The sequence below is a fragment of the Physella acuta genome, unplaced genomic scaffold, assembly GCF_028476545.2.
Source record: "Physella acuta isolate Inbredline_101_S28 unplaced genomic scaffold, ASM2847654v3 ptg000084l, whole genome shotgun sequence".
Classification (NCBI taxonomy): domain Eukaryota; kingdom Metazoa; phylum Mollusca; class Gastropoda; family Physidae; genus Physella; species Physella acuta.
The window spans coordinates 114561-132500 of record NW_026731604.1 but is presented as its reverse complement, the minus strand read 5'-3'; the positions used below and the strand labels follow the sequence as shown (position 1 = coordinate 132500).

The 17940-nt window shown below is 33.8% G+C and overlaps 1 protein-coding gene across 1 annotated transcript in view; it reads right to left on the bottom strand.

Moving 5' to 3' along the window:
- Nucleotides 1-10143, bottom strand: part of LOC131958250 (uncharacterized) — a 31497-nt gene extending 21354 nt beyond the window's left edge. The window contains exons 1-5 of the mRNA XM_059323170.1: nucleotides 10113-10143; nucleotides 5361-5425; nucleotides 3966-4158; nucleotides 2369-2539; nucleotides 1-10 (exon numbers count right to left, since the gene is read on the bottom strand). The exon at nucleotides 1-10 is cut by the window's left edge and continues 110 nt beyond it. Coding sequence (XP_059179153.1) covers nucleotides 1-10; nucleotides 2369-2539; nucleotides 3966-4158; nucleotides 5361-5421 — 435 coding nt within the window. The 5' untranslated portion in view covers nucleotides 5422-5425; nucleotides 10113-10143. The remainder of the gene's footprint in view (nucleotides 11-2368; nucleotides 2540-3965; nucleotides 4159-5360; nucleotides 5426-10112) is intronic.
- Nucleotides 10144-17940: the final 7797 nt, after the last annotated feature.

Sequence of the window (17940 nt, the reverse complement as noted above, 5' to 3'; positions counted from 1 at the left end):
CGGATAGATACTGTTTGACGAAATAAGCATATGTTGGTGGATTAAACAAGATATGTTACATCAAAAGCTACAACAATATATTCCGGATACATACTGTTTGATTAAATAAGCATATGTTGGGGGGGATTAATCAAGATATGTTGCATCACTAGCCACAACAATATATTCCGGATACATACTGTTTGATTAAATAAGCATATGTTGGGGGGATTAATCAAGATATGTTACATCACTAGCCACAACAATATATTCCGGATACATACTGTTTGACGAAATAAGCATATGCTGGTGGATTAAACAAGATATGTTACATCACTAGCCACAACAATATATTCCGGATACATACTGTTTGACGAAATAAGCATATTTTGGTGTATTAAACAAGATATGTTACATCAAAAGCCACAACAATATATTCCGGATACATACTGTTTGACGAAATAAGCATATGTTGCTGGATTAAACAAGATATGTTACATCACTAGCCACAACAATATATTCCGGATACATACTGTTTGACGAAATAAGCATATGCTGGTGGATTAAACAAGATATGTTACATCACTAGCCACAACAATATATTCCGGATACATACTGTTTGACGAAATAAGCATATTTTGGTGTATTAAACAAGATATGTTACATCAAAAGCCACAACAATATATTCCGGATACATACTGTTTGACGAAATAAGCATATGTTGCTGGATTAAACAAGATATGTTACATCACTAGCCACAACAATATATTCCGGATACATACTGTTTGATTAAATAAGCATATGTTGGGGGGATTAATCAAGATATGTTACATCACTAGCCACAACAATATATTCCGGATACATACTGTTTGACGAAATAAGCATATGTTGGTGGATTAATCAAGATATGTTACATCACTAGCCACAACAATATATTCCGGATAGCATATTTTGGTGTATTAAACAAGATATGTTACATCAAAAGCCACAACAATATATTCCGGATACATACTGTTTGACGAAATAAGCATATGTTGCTGGATTAAACAAGATATGTTACATCACTAGCCACAACAATATATTCCGGATACATACTGTTTGACGAAATAAGCATATGTTGGTGGATTAAACAAGATATGTAACATCAATAGCTACAACAATATATTCCGGATACATACTGTTTGATTAAATAAGCATATGTTGGGGGGATTGGGGGATTAATCAAGATATGTTACATCACTAGCCACAACAATATATTCCGGATACATACTGTTTGACGAAATAAGCATATGTTGGTGGATTAAACAAGATATGTTACATCACTAGCCACAACAATATATTCCGGATACATACTGTTTGATCCAAAAGGAAAGATACACGGAGTAATTTAGAACTGCTGTAAAGCGGAAGAAGCACTGTACCATGGTAATATTACGGACGTGTACAATACAATTAAGAAGATATCTGGAAAGTAGAGTAAGCCAGAGAGGCCAGTGAAGACCAAAGATGGAAAGATAATAACTGATGCGGAAGGACAGAAGAAGATAGTGTCACTAAGAGTAGAATAAGTCCCACTTCCGTTTATCAGAAATCACTGAAAAGTTATAGAACGATAAATTTCATATAGTACTTATATCTGAAATTTCATCAACCTAGCTGTAATGGTACTCAAGTTATCGTGTTTACAGAAACACACACACACATACACACACACGGACAGAATTACCAAGTCCAGTTTTTTTCCGACTCAATTAGGCGTTTGTACGTCGAACTTTTGATAAATCTGGATTTATAATTTTTGCCCGATTAAAATAAGTCCCCTATACTCCTTATATGATGAATTACTGAGGTGTAAAACAGTGAAAACTGTCAAAATTTCATGTGATTTGTGTGCACGATTACAATACTTCCTCTATACTCTGTATACGAGAAAGTAAAAATATAATATCTATATTATGTTTTTTTAAATGTAAATGCATTTTTATGCCAATGACGAACCCTACCTCCCCCCTCCCCCCACCCCCCTAATCCCACCCCCTCCCCAGCTCCCCCCCCCCCGTCACTCCATCTCCCACCCTCACTCCACCTCCCACCCTCACCCCACCTCCGACCCCCAGCATCCCACCTCCCACCCTCATTCCACCTCCGACCCTCACCCCAACTCCCCCCCCCCTCCTCAACCCCCCAACACCCCCCCTCCCACCCTCACCCCAGCTCCCCCTAACACCTCCCCAGCTCTCCCCCTCACTCCACCTCCCCCCTCCTCAACCCCCCCAACACCCCAACTCCGACCCTCACCCCAACTCCCCCCCACCTCAACCCCCCAACATCCCCCCCCCCTCCCACCCTCACCCCTTTAGTATTGTATCACCAGCGAACAAGCACTTACCTCGGCCCAATAATTGAATAGCGTCTACCAAACCCGGCCACAGGGAGCACCAACATGTCCGCCAACAGAAAGTTGTTGTCTGCTAGAACCTGCTGGACGTGCAGGCAGAAGTTGTGGTCGGCCAGACTCTCGGCCACATACGAGTAGGTGCGGAAACTGCTTTGCTGTATCCTGACGGGGGGGGGGGGGGGGATAAGGATGTATGATAGGCTTAGTGCGGGGGTAAGTAATGGGGTTGGTATGTTATTGATAGGCTTAGTGTGGGGGTTAGTATGTTATTGATGGGCTTAATTCGGGGGGTTAGTATGTTATTGATGGGCTTAATTCGGGTGTTGGTATGTTATTGATAGGCTTAGTGAGGGGGTATGTTATTGATAGGCAAAAACTACTGTGCAGGGGGTTATTCATGGAATCCGGATTCGAACTTAGGATTAATGAGTTAGCAGTCTAGCTCTCTACTAGGCCTTTCCGTCCCTCTGAAAACAGCCCTAAACAGCTTACTTTCGTCACCTAGCACATTACATATCACTAGTACTTAATCGTTTTGTTATTAAAACAAGTAATATTTCAATTAGTTTTATCGTGTTGGATTAAAATCATATACCTTTGCGTTGTTGCCGAACACTATCCGGAAAGTAATCACTGCATTAGAAGTGGTTCCAATTTTTACTTTCTCGTATATACGAAGTATAGAGAGAGTATTGTAATAGTGCACAAAAATAACATGAAATTTTGACAGTTTTCACCGTTTTACTCCTCAGTCCTTCATAATATCCGGAGTACAGAGGACTTATTTTAATCAGACAAAAATTATAAATACAAATATATAAACGTTTTGGCGTTTTATGCGTTATCGAGTCGTAAAAACTGGACTTTGCAATTCTGTCCGTATGTCTGTGTCTGTCTGTGTGTAAACACGATAACTTGAGTACCGTTACAGCTAGGTTGATGAAATTTCATATATAAGTATTTTATCAAAATCGTAGATCCGTATCAACTTTTCCGCGATTTGGCGATAACCGGAAGTAGTACTTTTTCTACTTTGAATTTTTTCAAAAGCCTATAACTTGAGTACTATTTAGGATAGATAAATGAAATTTCATATGTAAGTAAAAGATCTAATTCTCTACCTTCTGTCAAATTGTGAGTAATTTCCGTTGGCCGGAAGTACTAATTTACGCTATTTCCGATTTCTCAAAAAACTCATGTAAATTTATAAAGTACTAATAATATTCCGCACTTTTATAAACATTTTATTAGACTGCTAACCCGTTAGTCTCGAGTTCGAATCCGAGTTCAAGTCAGTAGACCGTCCCTGAGTCAACCCAGCTCTGATGGGTACCTAACTCCTGTTAGGGAAAGCAAAGGCTGCTGGACATAGTGCTGAGCACACTATCTCTTCATATGCCGAGGTCACAGAAACAAGTGAACTCTACTTCACTTGCCCCATAGACCGTCAGGTTTGAAAGGAAAAGTTTTCACTTGGTGTGCAATTCTTTTATTTTTACGAGATTCTATTCTATTATAAAAAGTTTAAGTAATTAAAAATGGAAAACAAATATTGTCAATGTCCTGACTATTGTAAACTAAAACTTACATGCGCATGTTTTCAAAAACTACTGTCGCGAGTTTTAGCCTGCTGAGCTGGACTCTCTTCTCTCGGTACTGGGCCGCCCTAAACCTCACGTTGAAAGGCGCGTGGGACGGGGTCAGTGCCTGGAATACTACATTGCCCCTGCGCACGTCAGGAACTTGCACGATAAAGTAGTTGCTCATGTATAGACTTAGGGCTGTTGGGGATGATATTTGATACCAATTTTATTCTGGATATGGGCTTTTGTTAAGATATCCGATACCTATAATAGTCAGGCTTTGGCCTTTTGTGAAGATATATATTACCTATTCAGGCTTTGGGCTTTTATTAAGATATACGATACCCATACTATTCAGGCTTTGGGCTTGTGTTAAGATATATGATGCCTATTATATTCAGGCTTAGGGCTGTTGGGATGATATTTGATACCAATTATATTCAGGATATGGGCTTTTGTTAAGATATCTGATACATAATAGTCAGGCTTTGGGCTTTTGTGAAGAAATGATACCTATTTTTTCAGGCTTTGGGCTTTTGTGAAGATATTATTAATATATTACCTATTCGGGCTTTGGGCTTTTGTGAAGATATATAATACCTATTATATTGAGGCTTTGGGCTTTTGTGAAGATATATAATACCTATTATATTCAGGTTTAGGGCTGTTGGGATGATATTTGATACCAATTATATTTATGCTTTGGATTTTGTTAAGATATATGATAAGCATCATTTTCAGGCTTTGGGTATTTGGAAAGATATGATATACAGCCTTTATGAAGATATGTGATAACTACTTTAAAGATATTTTGTGCTGCAGAAAGGCTCACATTGAGGCTTTGTGTTTAGAGGAGATACAGGCGAAAATTTTGCTTGCGTCGTTGTGCTGTACAGAAGATATAAAACTGGGGCATGAAAATTGCTTTAGAGAATATATTTTCCAAGGGTTCCACTATACGAAAATCTATACGAAAATACATTATATCTTATTTTAAAAAATAATAACACAAAACGGATTATATTTCTCCAAAAAAAATACCACTTTACAAAAACTTTTCAATACATCCTTAACTAGCATACAACTTGCCAAAAAAAAAAAATCACAATGTAGATACAACTTTACTTAGAACATTCTGATATTTTAAAATAGTGTCTAAAAATTCAATTATAATAAACAGTTATAACTTTAACTAAAAATTCAATTAAATAAAATGTAAACGTAGAAAAAAGGGTTTAGTTGTTGAATCGGCGATGAAAGATTTATAACTGAATGAGGATAGGTCTAGAGGCTGTAGTAGGACCAGCAACCACAGTGCGATTAAAGTAGTGAAAAATAACAATAGAATATGCAGCCAATGTATGTTTGTTAGATTTAAATTTTCAGAACAGCAGGCTTACCTTCAATTGACGATAAAAAACAAAGATTCCAGGTCAAAATAATTTGAATAGGGATATTCATCTGGCTGTAATATATATATATATATATATATATATATATATATATATATATATATATATATATATATATATATATATATATATATATATATATATATATATATATATATATATATATATATATATATATATATATATATATATATATATATATATATATATATATATATGTAGGGGTACTTAAAGGAAAATATTTGCATGCATCAGGGACCCTCCTTAACATATGGATGCATAGCAACGGCGGTCGCCTTGAAAAGAACTATCTTTTGTTGAAATCTCAAGGTTCAAAACCTACCATAGTCAGTGATCCTTTTTTTTACAACTATAATAGAGTCAGCTGGTTATTTCTTGTAATTAAAAACACTCTTAAATATTTTTTTTCAACTGTCACAATTTTGTATGCTGAAATACCAGTAAATTTAGCATTAATTTTAATAGTATTTTATAGTTGCCATGGCAACCATACTTTCGGAAAAAACAGTTATGCATGCACAAAATTATCTTAAAGTATTCTGGCTTAATTACACAAAAATCAATAAATAATGTTGAATAATTAATATTTTTTTTCCAAATCCAACCCTTTGATTATTTATGAAACCCTAAAATAAAATCTAGAAATAATATAGATTCTGAATCCTATCTTTTATTTATAAAAAAAAATGTTTATAATAAAAATACTAACACGCTTCTTTGTATGTACTAGAAAGAACTAAATAAAATTAATTTCTTTAAATTTAAAATAATGCTTCACTATTAAAATTTATATAGTTTCTTTAAAAATCGTGGATAGATCAACACAATTTTATTAAGTGTATTAGTGTATTCCGTTCTTAATTTAACCTTCCGTAACCTTGAACTTCCTGATCACGACTTTAATTTTGTAAATAATATAAAGTCGAATGTAATAAATTAATATTTTGATTTAATTTTAAGTTTAATCAACACGGAAACAGCATTAAAATACAGCGTGAAGAAAAATAGCTACAATTCGTAGATATATATAAAAATAAAAAAGTCAAGTGTAGTAATTTATGTTATTGTTTTAAAGAAACACAAACAAGTAATTGCAGACAATTTGAAATAGTTTTGAAAAAATTGCAAAAATTATTACTAAATTAGTAAAAAAACTATTACGTTTAGAACAATTTATTTTTAGTAAAATTGAAAGAAGCCAGGGGCGGAACTACAGTGCCGCCAGACCCCGCAATGCGGGGGGGCCCAGACCGATTGGGGGCCCAAAAATCCTGGCTAAATTATTTAAAAAAAAAAATTTAAAAAAAAATTAGGTGGAGGTCGAGTTATCTTTCTTCAACAGTTACAAACAAACACGATAGTCGGCAAACGTCTTTGATAAAAATGCACAGACTATAGCTCGAGAGACCGCCAGACATAAAGTCAACTTCAAAGACGCAGCCTACCGTTCTTTTTAGTGGCGTCGACTAGTAGAACAAAAAAGCATTGTTATATTGTTTACATTATTAAAATACATATCTATGATTGTGTGTTTAAACTACTGGCCTGAATTCTACAAAAAATATAATTATTTATTTCGATCTCGTACATTTATAATTGCGTTCATTTTTACTTTAACAACTGTATCAATAAACTTGTAAAAGTTTAAGTTATCTCCCTTCAGCGAAGCATCTGAAATTTAACTGTGCCGGCACGCTTTGAAATCGGGCTGGGGAAATGTTGCGGCGACTATCCTGGTCTTCTAGACGACCGGAAAAATTCGGCACTATTGATGTAGATGTTCATCGGCGCTTTCTTGTCCCCTTCCAATGAACCTTCCCAACTCTCGCCCCTGCCCCCTCTCACCCCTACCCCTCACCTCTACCCCTCACCACACCCTTAATCTTACAATAAGATGTAATGCATAGATTAACGAACCGTCTATGAATTACTGAACTGTAAACTGACCACTCCTGCACATTTTGTTAAAGACACTAGTCAGTAGTTGTTCATTTACCTGATGAACAGCGACGGAACTACAGTCCCGCCAGACCCCGCAATGCGCGGGGGGGGGGGGGGGGGGCAGGCCGTTTAGGGGCCCACGGCTGACCAAAATTAATATTTTTTTAAATTTTGAATTTAATTTTCGTGCATTTTTGTCTTAATATTTGGTTTGTAAAAGAAAAACACTAGCTGCGGTACGATTATCTTTATTTTACAGTCACTATACCACGCTCTTCCGCAACAGATAAAATCCATTACACAAACTACAGTGTAAAATATAGGCAACTCTTCAAATTTGAATGACTTCTTTGACTCGTTGCCCCCCACCTCTTTAATAGCTAAATAGAGGACACGTAACTGTTTAACCGATCCTCCAAAGTGTACTGTCGCGGATTAGGCAGGGGATGGGGACCAAAAAGGGGGTTCAAAAATTGTCGAATTTTTTTTACATATTTTAAACAGTTATTTATAGTTGTATTTTTTAACCATTGTCAAGGCCGAGTTCTATTTCCCTACAATCAAACACACGCTGTCGTCGGCAAAATTCTTTTTAAAAAACAACAAAGTCCATAGCACGAAAAGCCGCTACATATGAAGTGGGCTTTCGTCTTTGCGACATTGGTAAGGGACCCGAAATCCTTTGTACATTTTTCAATGTTAATGTGTTTGTGATAGTGGTTGAATTTGTATCTTGCATCCTACAAATAATAAAAAAATAATATAATACTATACTAGAAACTTCAGTTTTATATACGGTTACTTGTTTTTGCTTTTACGAGAAATATCATAGTAAACTTTTAAAGTCTATACTTGGAATAATCTCCCCTGAGTAAGTTTTACAATGGGCGATGCTGACGTACATAGATCAAGGCGTTTTGATGTCGCTTTCAAGTTTTTTTCCCGAGCCGACCCCTATCCCACCCCTCTTTCTCAACCTCACAAGTATCGAGGAGATAAATGTATCGTTTATGAACTACTTCCTAACCGTACGATTCAACACTTCAGCACATTTTGTCAGACACTAGACAGCACTAGATCTAGATCTAGATCTAGTCAACAGATATTAATTTACTTTCATAGTATTAGGCACATCTAATTCACAAAACAGGGCAGGTAAGATTATTTTTATATAATTATTTAGAAATTAATTACGTTTAGAATTAATTGAACATTATTAATAGTCAATTACTATTTATAAATGACGTCATTGAGGTGGGGGTGTGTGAGGGTCTGGCTTTTTGTTAGTCCCCCCCCCCCCCTCCCCTAAATCAGAAGGTTATCCAACGCGTGACCTGGCCACATACAGTTGTACATGTGAAAAACATTTTTCTGTCTATTTTGCATTACTGCATCATTCACCCAATCGCCATGAAAACTTGGGAAGCTGTTGAGTACAGCCCCGCAAAAGTTTCTGTCATAGGCCTAACATTTGTACATATTGGAGTGGGGACTCCTAACGGAAATATGTGATTTAGCGCCCCGTGATCCTGCATAAACGGATGAGGTTACTACTTGAATACAACCGGCGTCAGTGTCATCATGAGCGCATCACATATGAGCAAGTTGGCCCCCCACAGACAGTCGTTTAAAAGTTCCCACAACACTAGGAATAAGTCTCGCTACAACACTCGATGACTAAATCTAATTAGGTGTCGCACCAATGTTTCTTCCTAGGTAGACTGTTTTCGGAGGAGGGGTGGGGGAGGGGGAGCTCTGCCGGAAGAGAAAATGTTTGCACCCATCACCCGTGCAGTAATGTAACCGGTAGCTCCAAGAGCCCCGTGACTCCCCTGACACCTGGGTCGTCGCCGAAGGACTTACAGCATGCCTTGGCTTGTCTAGTTGGTAGTGTGGACAAACCCGCGCCCTAAGATCCAAGAAATGAACTGCCGACATTGTTAACATTTAATTCAACTTCTGGAAAACAGGGCACACGGTTGGTAACGTTTTGATGAAAGCCTCATAAAAACCGGCGTCAGTTTGGAGTGTTGTACTAGATTTAGAGAGTCCGTGCTTCTCACATGGAAAACTGAATGGGGCCAGCTCGTGTGTTGGAAAACCTCTGATTTATTCAGGTACCGGATACATTTTTTTTTAAAATTTAGTGCGACCTTTGTTTTCCATATATATATATATATATATATATATATATATATATATATATATATATATATATATATATATATATATATATATATATATATATATATATATATATATATATATATATATATATATATATATAGGGGCCCAAAAAAAATTCTGCAGGGGGGCCTTTTTTTTCTAGTTCCGCCACTGAAAGAAGCTATGATTAGCAAAATCATTAGCAAAAAAAATTATTAGTAAAAACAAAAATAAGTCTTTGAAATAAAAATGATTAGCAAAAACAGTATTTAACATGCAATTAAATTTAATCTATTCAAAACTTTAATCGCTCCGTAATATTAAATATAATGACAAATAAAGTGTGTTTTACGGTATATTCGGTGTAGTCTATTCCGGAACGATGCGACAGGTTGTACACTAACACTAAACACTAGTTGTGTACACCACTGTTTTACTATTTTATACCTTATATTTTTACTGCTAAACTGTTCCGGAATAATAACCGAAGCTAAGATTACCGATGTTCCTTACCATTAAAGATAATTATTGTGTATAGCGACGCGATGAAGCTTATTGCATTTTGTTATGAAAATATTTTTCAGTTCGTATTTTTTTTTAAATTTGGCTTACCCAAACAATATAATATTACATTAGTTTCGTTTATTTATTGAACTTCAAAAGTAAGGATCGTCTTCCGTTCGCGGGTAGTGTCTTTCGGTTTGTCACATTATGGTAAAGATGAGTTTTTGAGAAAAAAGTTTTACCTTCCTGAGGAGTGGAGTGCAGAGGCGTAGCGAGTGGGCGGGGGAGGGGGACATGCCGGGCGCCGACCTTAGGTGGCGCGAAAATGGGTTGGAAAAATAAATTGAAACCTTGAGGGGGGGGGGGTGCAAATAGAAATCTTGAGAAGGGGGTGGGGGTGCAAATCGAAAGTTTGATGGAGGGTGCAAATCGAAAGCATGAAGGGGGGCAAATCGAAAGTTTGTCCCCGGGCGCCGGGAAGGGTTCGCTACTCCTCTGGTGGGGCGCGGGTACTTGAAACTTTAAGGTGTGGGGTGGACTTACATTCCAGTCCGTAGGCCTATGTTATGGACTTTTTTCAGTGGCGCAGTTCACCCCCCCCCCTCCCGAAGATCTTCTTAAAAGAAATTGTCGTGGAAAATGTATATGACCAGTAGTAGTAGTAGTGAATATCTTAATTTGTTTTTCAATGGATTAGCGAATTTTTAAATTGTTCTTTAGATTTTAAGTTTAAATTTAATTCGTTTTTTTTTTTGTAGTACCCTTCGTTTTATTGAGATGGTAAATATAAAAATATTTTGGTATTAGCGATGTTTAATGTTGTGTTGTATTATGTTGAGTACCGCTCATGCAGAGGCGTAGTAATACCCCCCACCATATATTTGTTATGTTTATAATTCAAAACTGTAGATAGAATGAGCTTTTAATTTTTTTCCAACCCATTTTGGCGCCCCTAGGGTTGGCGCCCGGGGACATATGTACCCAACCCCCTTTCGCTACGCCTCTGCGTTAATGCGCTCAAAGTAGTAGTTAATGTAGCTACGTAAATATAATACATAATAAACCGGGAGTGATCTCCCCTAAACTTTCTCTGATATTCTAATATAAAACTACGAGGGATGGCAACTCAGGACACTGACAATATTTGTAATCCATTTTTAATCACTTAAACTTTTTATAATAATATAATGGAATCTCGTAAAAACAAGAACTGCACACTAAGTGAATGCTTAATAAAATGTGCATAATAGTGCGTGATATTATTAGTACTGTATAAATTTACGTGCGTTTTTTTGAGAAATCAGAAATAGCGTAAATTAGTACTTCTGGTCAACGGAAATTACTCAAAATTTGACAGAAGGTAGAGAATTAGATCTTTTACTGACATGTGCAATTTCATTTATCTATCTGAAATAGTACTCAAGTTATAGGCTTTTGAAAACTTCAAAAGTAGAAAAAGTACCACTTCCGGTTATCGGAAATCGCTCAAAAGCTGATATGGATCTACGATTTTGATAAAATACTTATATATGAAATTTCATCAACTTAGCTGTAACGGTACTCAAGTAACTGTGTTTACACACAGACACACAGACACACAGACACACACACACAGACACACAGACACACAGACATACGGACAAGATTGCAAAATTATGTTTTTCTGTATCAGTGAGGTGTAAAACGGGGGTGTTATAAAATCTCGATTTTTTTTTTGCACGATTACAATACTTTCTCTATACTTCGTATATACGAGAAAGTAAAAAGAGTGAAAAACAAAAACTTTTCAAAACCTCAGGAGTTTTTCTTTATTTATCAACATAAGCACAAAATTAAATATATGACAAAAAAAACTCAGGTACATGTAGCATCAATATAGTGACAGCCACAGTTCCCATGATGGTAATCAAAGGTACCAGCTATAAGTCGGTAGCCTTAGCTAACGCATCGACACCAACTAAAACGGTACTACTAAATCTTGATTCTCAGATTCTGACGATTCTTCGTTTCTTCTACAGAAGAAAACATAGTGCTATTATTTTAAATGTAAATGACATTTTTAAAAAAAAAACTGTTTTAATTTTATTTTTTTAAAATATTTTTAACAATTTTAAAAATTTGAATTAACTTATTGTTAAAAAATTATTAGGTGTAGGCTCCCAAAAAAAGGGAGGTGGGAGGAAACGTCTTGAAAAATAACTTTTAAAAAAAATTTATTTGTGAGTAACTGATGCATGCAAATATTTTCATTTACTCAACTTAGATACAGAAAAAAAATAAAGTTTATTAATTAAGAAGTTTTTTTTTTCTGGAGCCTACCCTTTTAAGAAATTATTAATGAGCGGTTGCTTCAACTGTTGCATCAGAGGCGTCGCGAGGCGGGAGACAGGGGTACGCCGGTGAGCTATAAAATCTTAGGGTAAACACCAGATATCACCTGACCTAGTTAGGCCACGGGTCAAATAATCACCTGCGGTATATACACGGGATAAAACAAAGCGGTAGCAAGAAGAGAATCGACAGTAGAAACATCAGATCTTGAGTCTTTGCTACAACTGAAATGTAATCTAACAGGAAACTGAGAAATGACGTACAGCTGAAATGTAATCAAACAGGATACTGAGAAATGACGTACAGCTGAAATGTAATCAAACTTGATACTGAGAAATGACGTACAACTGAAATGTAATCAAACAGAAAACTTAGAAATGACGTAAAGCTGAAATGTAACCAAACAGGATACTGAGAAATGACGTTCAGCTGAAATGTAATCAAACTGGATACTGAGAAATGACGTACAACTGAAGTGTAATCAAACAGTAAACTGAGAAATGACGTACAACTGAAATGTAATCAAACATAAAAATTAGAAATGACGTACAACTGAAATGTAATCAAACAGGATACTGAGAAATGACGTACAACTGAAATGTAATCAAACTTGATACTGAGAAATGACGTACAACTGAAATGTAATCAAACAGAAAACTTAGAAATTACGTAAAGCTGAAATGTAACCAAACAGGATACTGAGAAATGACGTACAGCTGAAATGTAATCAAACTGGATACTGAGAAATGACGTACAACTGAAATGTAATCAAACAGTAAACTGAGAAATGACGTACAACTGAAATGTAATTAAACATAAAACTTAGAAATGACGTACAACTGAAATGTAATCAAACAGGATACTGAGAAATGACGTACAACTGAAATGTAATCAAACATAAATCTTAGAAATGACGTACAACTGAAATTTAATCAAACATAAAACCTAGAAATGACGTACAGCTAAAATGTAATCGAAAAGGATACTGAGAAATGACGTACAGCTGAAATGTAATCAAACTTGATACTGAGAAATAACGTACAACTGAAATGTAATCAAACAGAAAACTTAGAAATGACGTACAACTGAAATGTAATCAAACAGGATACTGATAAATGACGTACAACTGAAATGTAATCAAACAGGATACTTAAAAATAACGCACAACTGAAACAAAAATCTTATAAAATAATAAAATGATTTTTTTAAAAATAATGAAAAGGTTGAAAAAATAAAATGACAGAAAAAAGTTATAAGGTTTTATGTTTTAACAAACTTATTATTTTAAAATAAAACGATACCCCGAATCAAAATGAAGTTCTATAAATTTATCCAATGTAATTAAAATGAAAAATAAAGTTTAAAAAAAAAACAACTTTAAAAATTGTTTACTGTATAGTCTAATGATTAATAATTGGACTTTAAACCTAATGCATCACCCCACACCATTGTATTTTATACCAATACGATACAAAGATCATTTCAAAGAGCTTTCAACAGATTATTAAATCGATAAAGAATAGAGATTCTATTATTTCAATAAATCAACACATTTAAAATAAAATGTTTTGTTCAAGATCATGCACTTTATAATTTGCATTAGGGACAGCGTGGCCTAGCGGTAAAGTGTTCGACCTCTATACCGAAAGACTCGAGTTCGGAAAATAATGCCATACCAAACGTTACAAACAGTTAAGGTAAACATTACCTGGACAGGTGCCATGGACGCGATCTAGACAGTCGTGGTTGCTGCATTTTACACTGCATAACCCTGTACAGTGGAATCCGTACGGCATTTTGTCTTTGGTTTATATAACATCCTGGATGGGATAGGGGATATACATATTTGTATATAGATATACATATATATATATATATATATATATATATATATATATATATATATATATATATATATATTCATATATATATATATATATATATATATATATATATATATATATATATATATATATATATATATATATATATATATACTAAGTATATATATATATCAAAAAGTCCTACTCAATCAAGAATAAATACATTTCAGCATTTTACATAAACGATACATCTTTTATTTTTTAGTTATAGTTACCTGTAGTACAAGCATGTACTGGATTCTTCCATCCTAACTTACACCTGTCACAGGAGCCGTTAAACTTGTTACAATCATTCTCACAGTTGGAGCAGTCACCGACACAGTGCATGAGGTAACTACCTATTCCACAATCTGTGTGACAATACATTCTCCAATCAATAAATTACATAATTTATCACTAAAACACAATCTCTAATTGGTCGAAAAAAAGGTAACCTTTTGAACGAAACGTTTCATGGAGCAGGTGAAATAGAGTTGACCTGTTTCACTATTTTTTTGGACATATAGTTGTGGACAGCGCTATGGCCAGTCGCATGAAGCAGGTATCTATCAGATATGGGTGGATTCAAGTACGACTTATGGATTCGATACGGTGATCATATTTCTAAACTTTCGGGTTAGTAGTTGAACGCTGTACCATGCCACGACACCAATCTCTGTAAGGTATCTAACATACAACAATATGTCTAGTCCTAGCCACTGTAACCAAAAGTTCTAGTCACCAACATGACAACAACACAAAGACACCAAGACAAAGACACCAACATGAAGACACCCACACGAAGACACAAAAACAAAGACACCAACACAAAGACACCAAAACAAAGACACCAACACAAAGTCACCAAAGACACCAGCACAAAGACACCAAGACAAAGACACCAAGACAAAGACACCAACACAAAGACACCAACACAAAGAGACCAAACACACCAGCACAAAGACACCAAGACAAAGACACCAAGATAAAGACACCAAGACAAAGAAACCAAGACAAAGACACCAACACAAAGTCATCAACGTGAACACCAACATGAAGACACCAAGACAAAGACACGAACATTAAGACAAAGACACCAGCATGAAGACACCAACATTAAAACACAGACACAGAGACAAAGACACCAACACAAAGACACCAACACAAAGACACCAAGACAAAGACACTAACACCAAGACAAAGACACCAACACAAAGACACCAACACAAAGACACCAACACAAAGACACCCACATGAAGACACCAACATAAGGACACCAAGACAAAGACACCCACCTTCAGGACAGGTGTGTCACGTATAACACGACATATTGTCACCAGTAAACTTTTCGTCACCTGGGCAGGGTGCACCGTATCCAATAGGTGATGGGTCGTCACATGATCTGTGAACAATTTGTAACATTTGCTAACATTGTAAACAATTGATAACATTTGTTAAACTCTGGGTTGTCACAAGATATGTGAACAATTTATAACATTTGTTAACATTGTTAACAATTTATAACATTTGTTAAACTCTGGGTTTTTACATGATCTGTGAACAATTTATAACATTTGTTTAACTTTTTTCCCATGTTTGAGAATATATTTCTCAGAAATTCAAGGAGTGAGAAATGTTTAATGGAAAGCTTTGCATTTAATTTTAAATTTGCTTTATACTTTATTTATCAAAACACGTATATTAAAATTATGAGAATAACAATATATGAAATAAATAAAATTAAAAATATTCCAAAGGTGTGTTTAATTAACCGAGAATCACGCAAAAACTGTTTATATTTATAGAGATATTTCTAGATTGCGTAGTCGAAATGTAGCGTTCACGATTGCTAACCCGAAAGTTTTAAGCCTCCAGTCCGTAAAAAAAATATTGAGCTCACCCAGCTCTGATGGGTACCTGACCGATGTTAGAGAAAGTTAAAACAGCTGGGCATAGAGCTGACGGTACTATTCCTTTTATATGTCCAGGTGACAGAATCAGTAGTTAGAGATTCACACGCATTTGCTCAATTCATGTTTCAAATTTCTTTCTTTCTTTCTTAGTATACGGTTATAAGGTATTGAGTAATTTTAACTTAGACAAAATCAAATAAAACATAAAACAAAAGCTGCTTAAGGAGTAATTTTAAACCTACTTGGCTTTGGATATTATCCCAAACCTACCTGAATTTGGATATCATCCCGAACCTACCTGAATTTGGATATTATCCCATTCCCACAAGCTGCATTACACTTCCAGTCTTGCCACTCTCCTCATCCCCCTTTACCTGTTGTATACATCAGATATTTTGTCAAAAACTCGAATAAAAATTATAAGGTTTTACTAAGTTACGGAATGGAATATTACTTTATGATGGCATATATTTACAACACTCGAATGTTTACCAGGTTTTGGAATAGCTAGGTCCTCATCCACTAAACCATCACCATCATCATCAGATTCAAAGTAAAGATATATATATATATATATATATATATATATATATATATATACATATATATATATATATATACATATATATATATATATATATATATATATATATATATATATATATATATATATATATATATGAATATACATCTGTGTGTGTGTCTGTGCGTGTTTGTTTCAGTTTCTATACAGACACTTGAATTATGGACATGAAACGCAACTTTTATGTTTTTATGTTTTTATGTTTTTATGTTTTTATGTTTTTATGTTTTTATGTTTTTATGTTTTTATGTTTTTATGTTTTTATGTTTTTATGTTTTTATGTTTTTATGTTTTTATGTTTTTATATTTTTATGTTTTTATGTTTTTATGTTTTTATGTTTTTATGTTTTTATGTTTTTATGTTTTTATGATTTTATGTTTTTATGTTTTTATGTTTTTATGATTTTATGTTTTTATGTTTTTATGTTTTTATGTTTTTATGTTTTTATGTTTTTATGTTTTTATGTTTATGTTTTTATGTTTATGTTTATGTTTATGTTTATGTTTATGTTTATGTTTATGTTTATGTTTATGTTTATGTTTTTATGTTTTTATGTTTTTATGTTTTTATGTTTTTATGTTTTTATGTTTTTATGTTTTTATGTTTTTATGTTTATGTTTTTATGTTTATGTTTATGTTTATGTTTATGTTTATGTTTATGTTTTTATGTTTTTATGTTTTTATGTTTTTATGTTTTTATGTTTTTATGTTTTTATGTTTTTATGTTTTTATGTTTTTATGTTTTTATGTTTTTATGTTTTTATGTTTTTATGTTTTTATGTTTTAATGTTTTTATGTTTTTATGTTTTTATGTTTTTATGTTTTTATGTTTTTATGTTTTTATGTTTTTATGTTTTTATGTTTTTATGTTTTTATGTTTTTATGTTTTTATGTTTTTATGTTTTTATGATTTTATGTTTTTATGTTTTTATGTTTTTATGATTTTATGTTTTTATGTTTTTATGTTTTTATGTTTTTATGTTTATGCTTTTATGTTTATGTTTATGTTTATGTTTATGTTTTTATGTTTTTATGTTTTTATGTTTTTATGTTTTTATGTTTTTATGTTTTTATGTTTTTATGTTTTTATGTTTTTATGTTTTTATGTTTTTATGTTTTTATGTTTTTATGTTTTTATGTTTTTATGTTTTTATGTTTTTATGTTTTTATGTTTTTATGTTTTTATGTTTTTATGTTTTTATGTTTTTATGTTTTTATGTTTTTATGTTTTTATGTTTTTATGTTT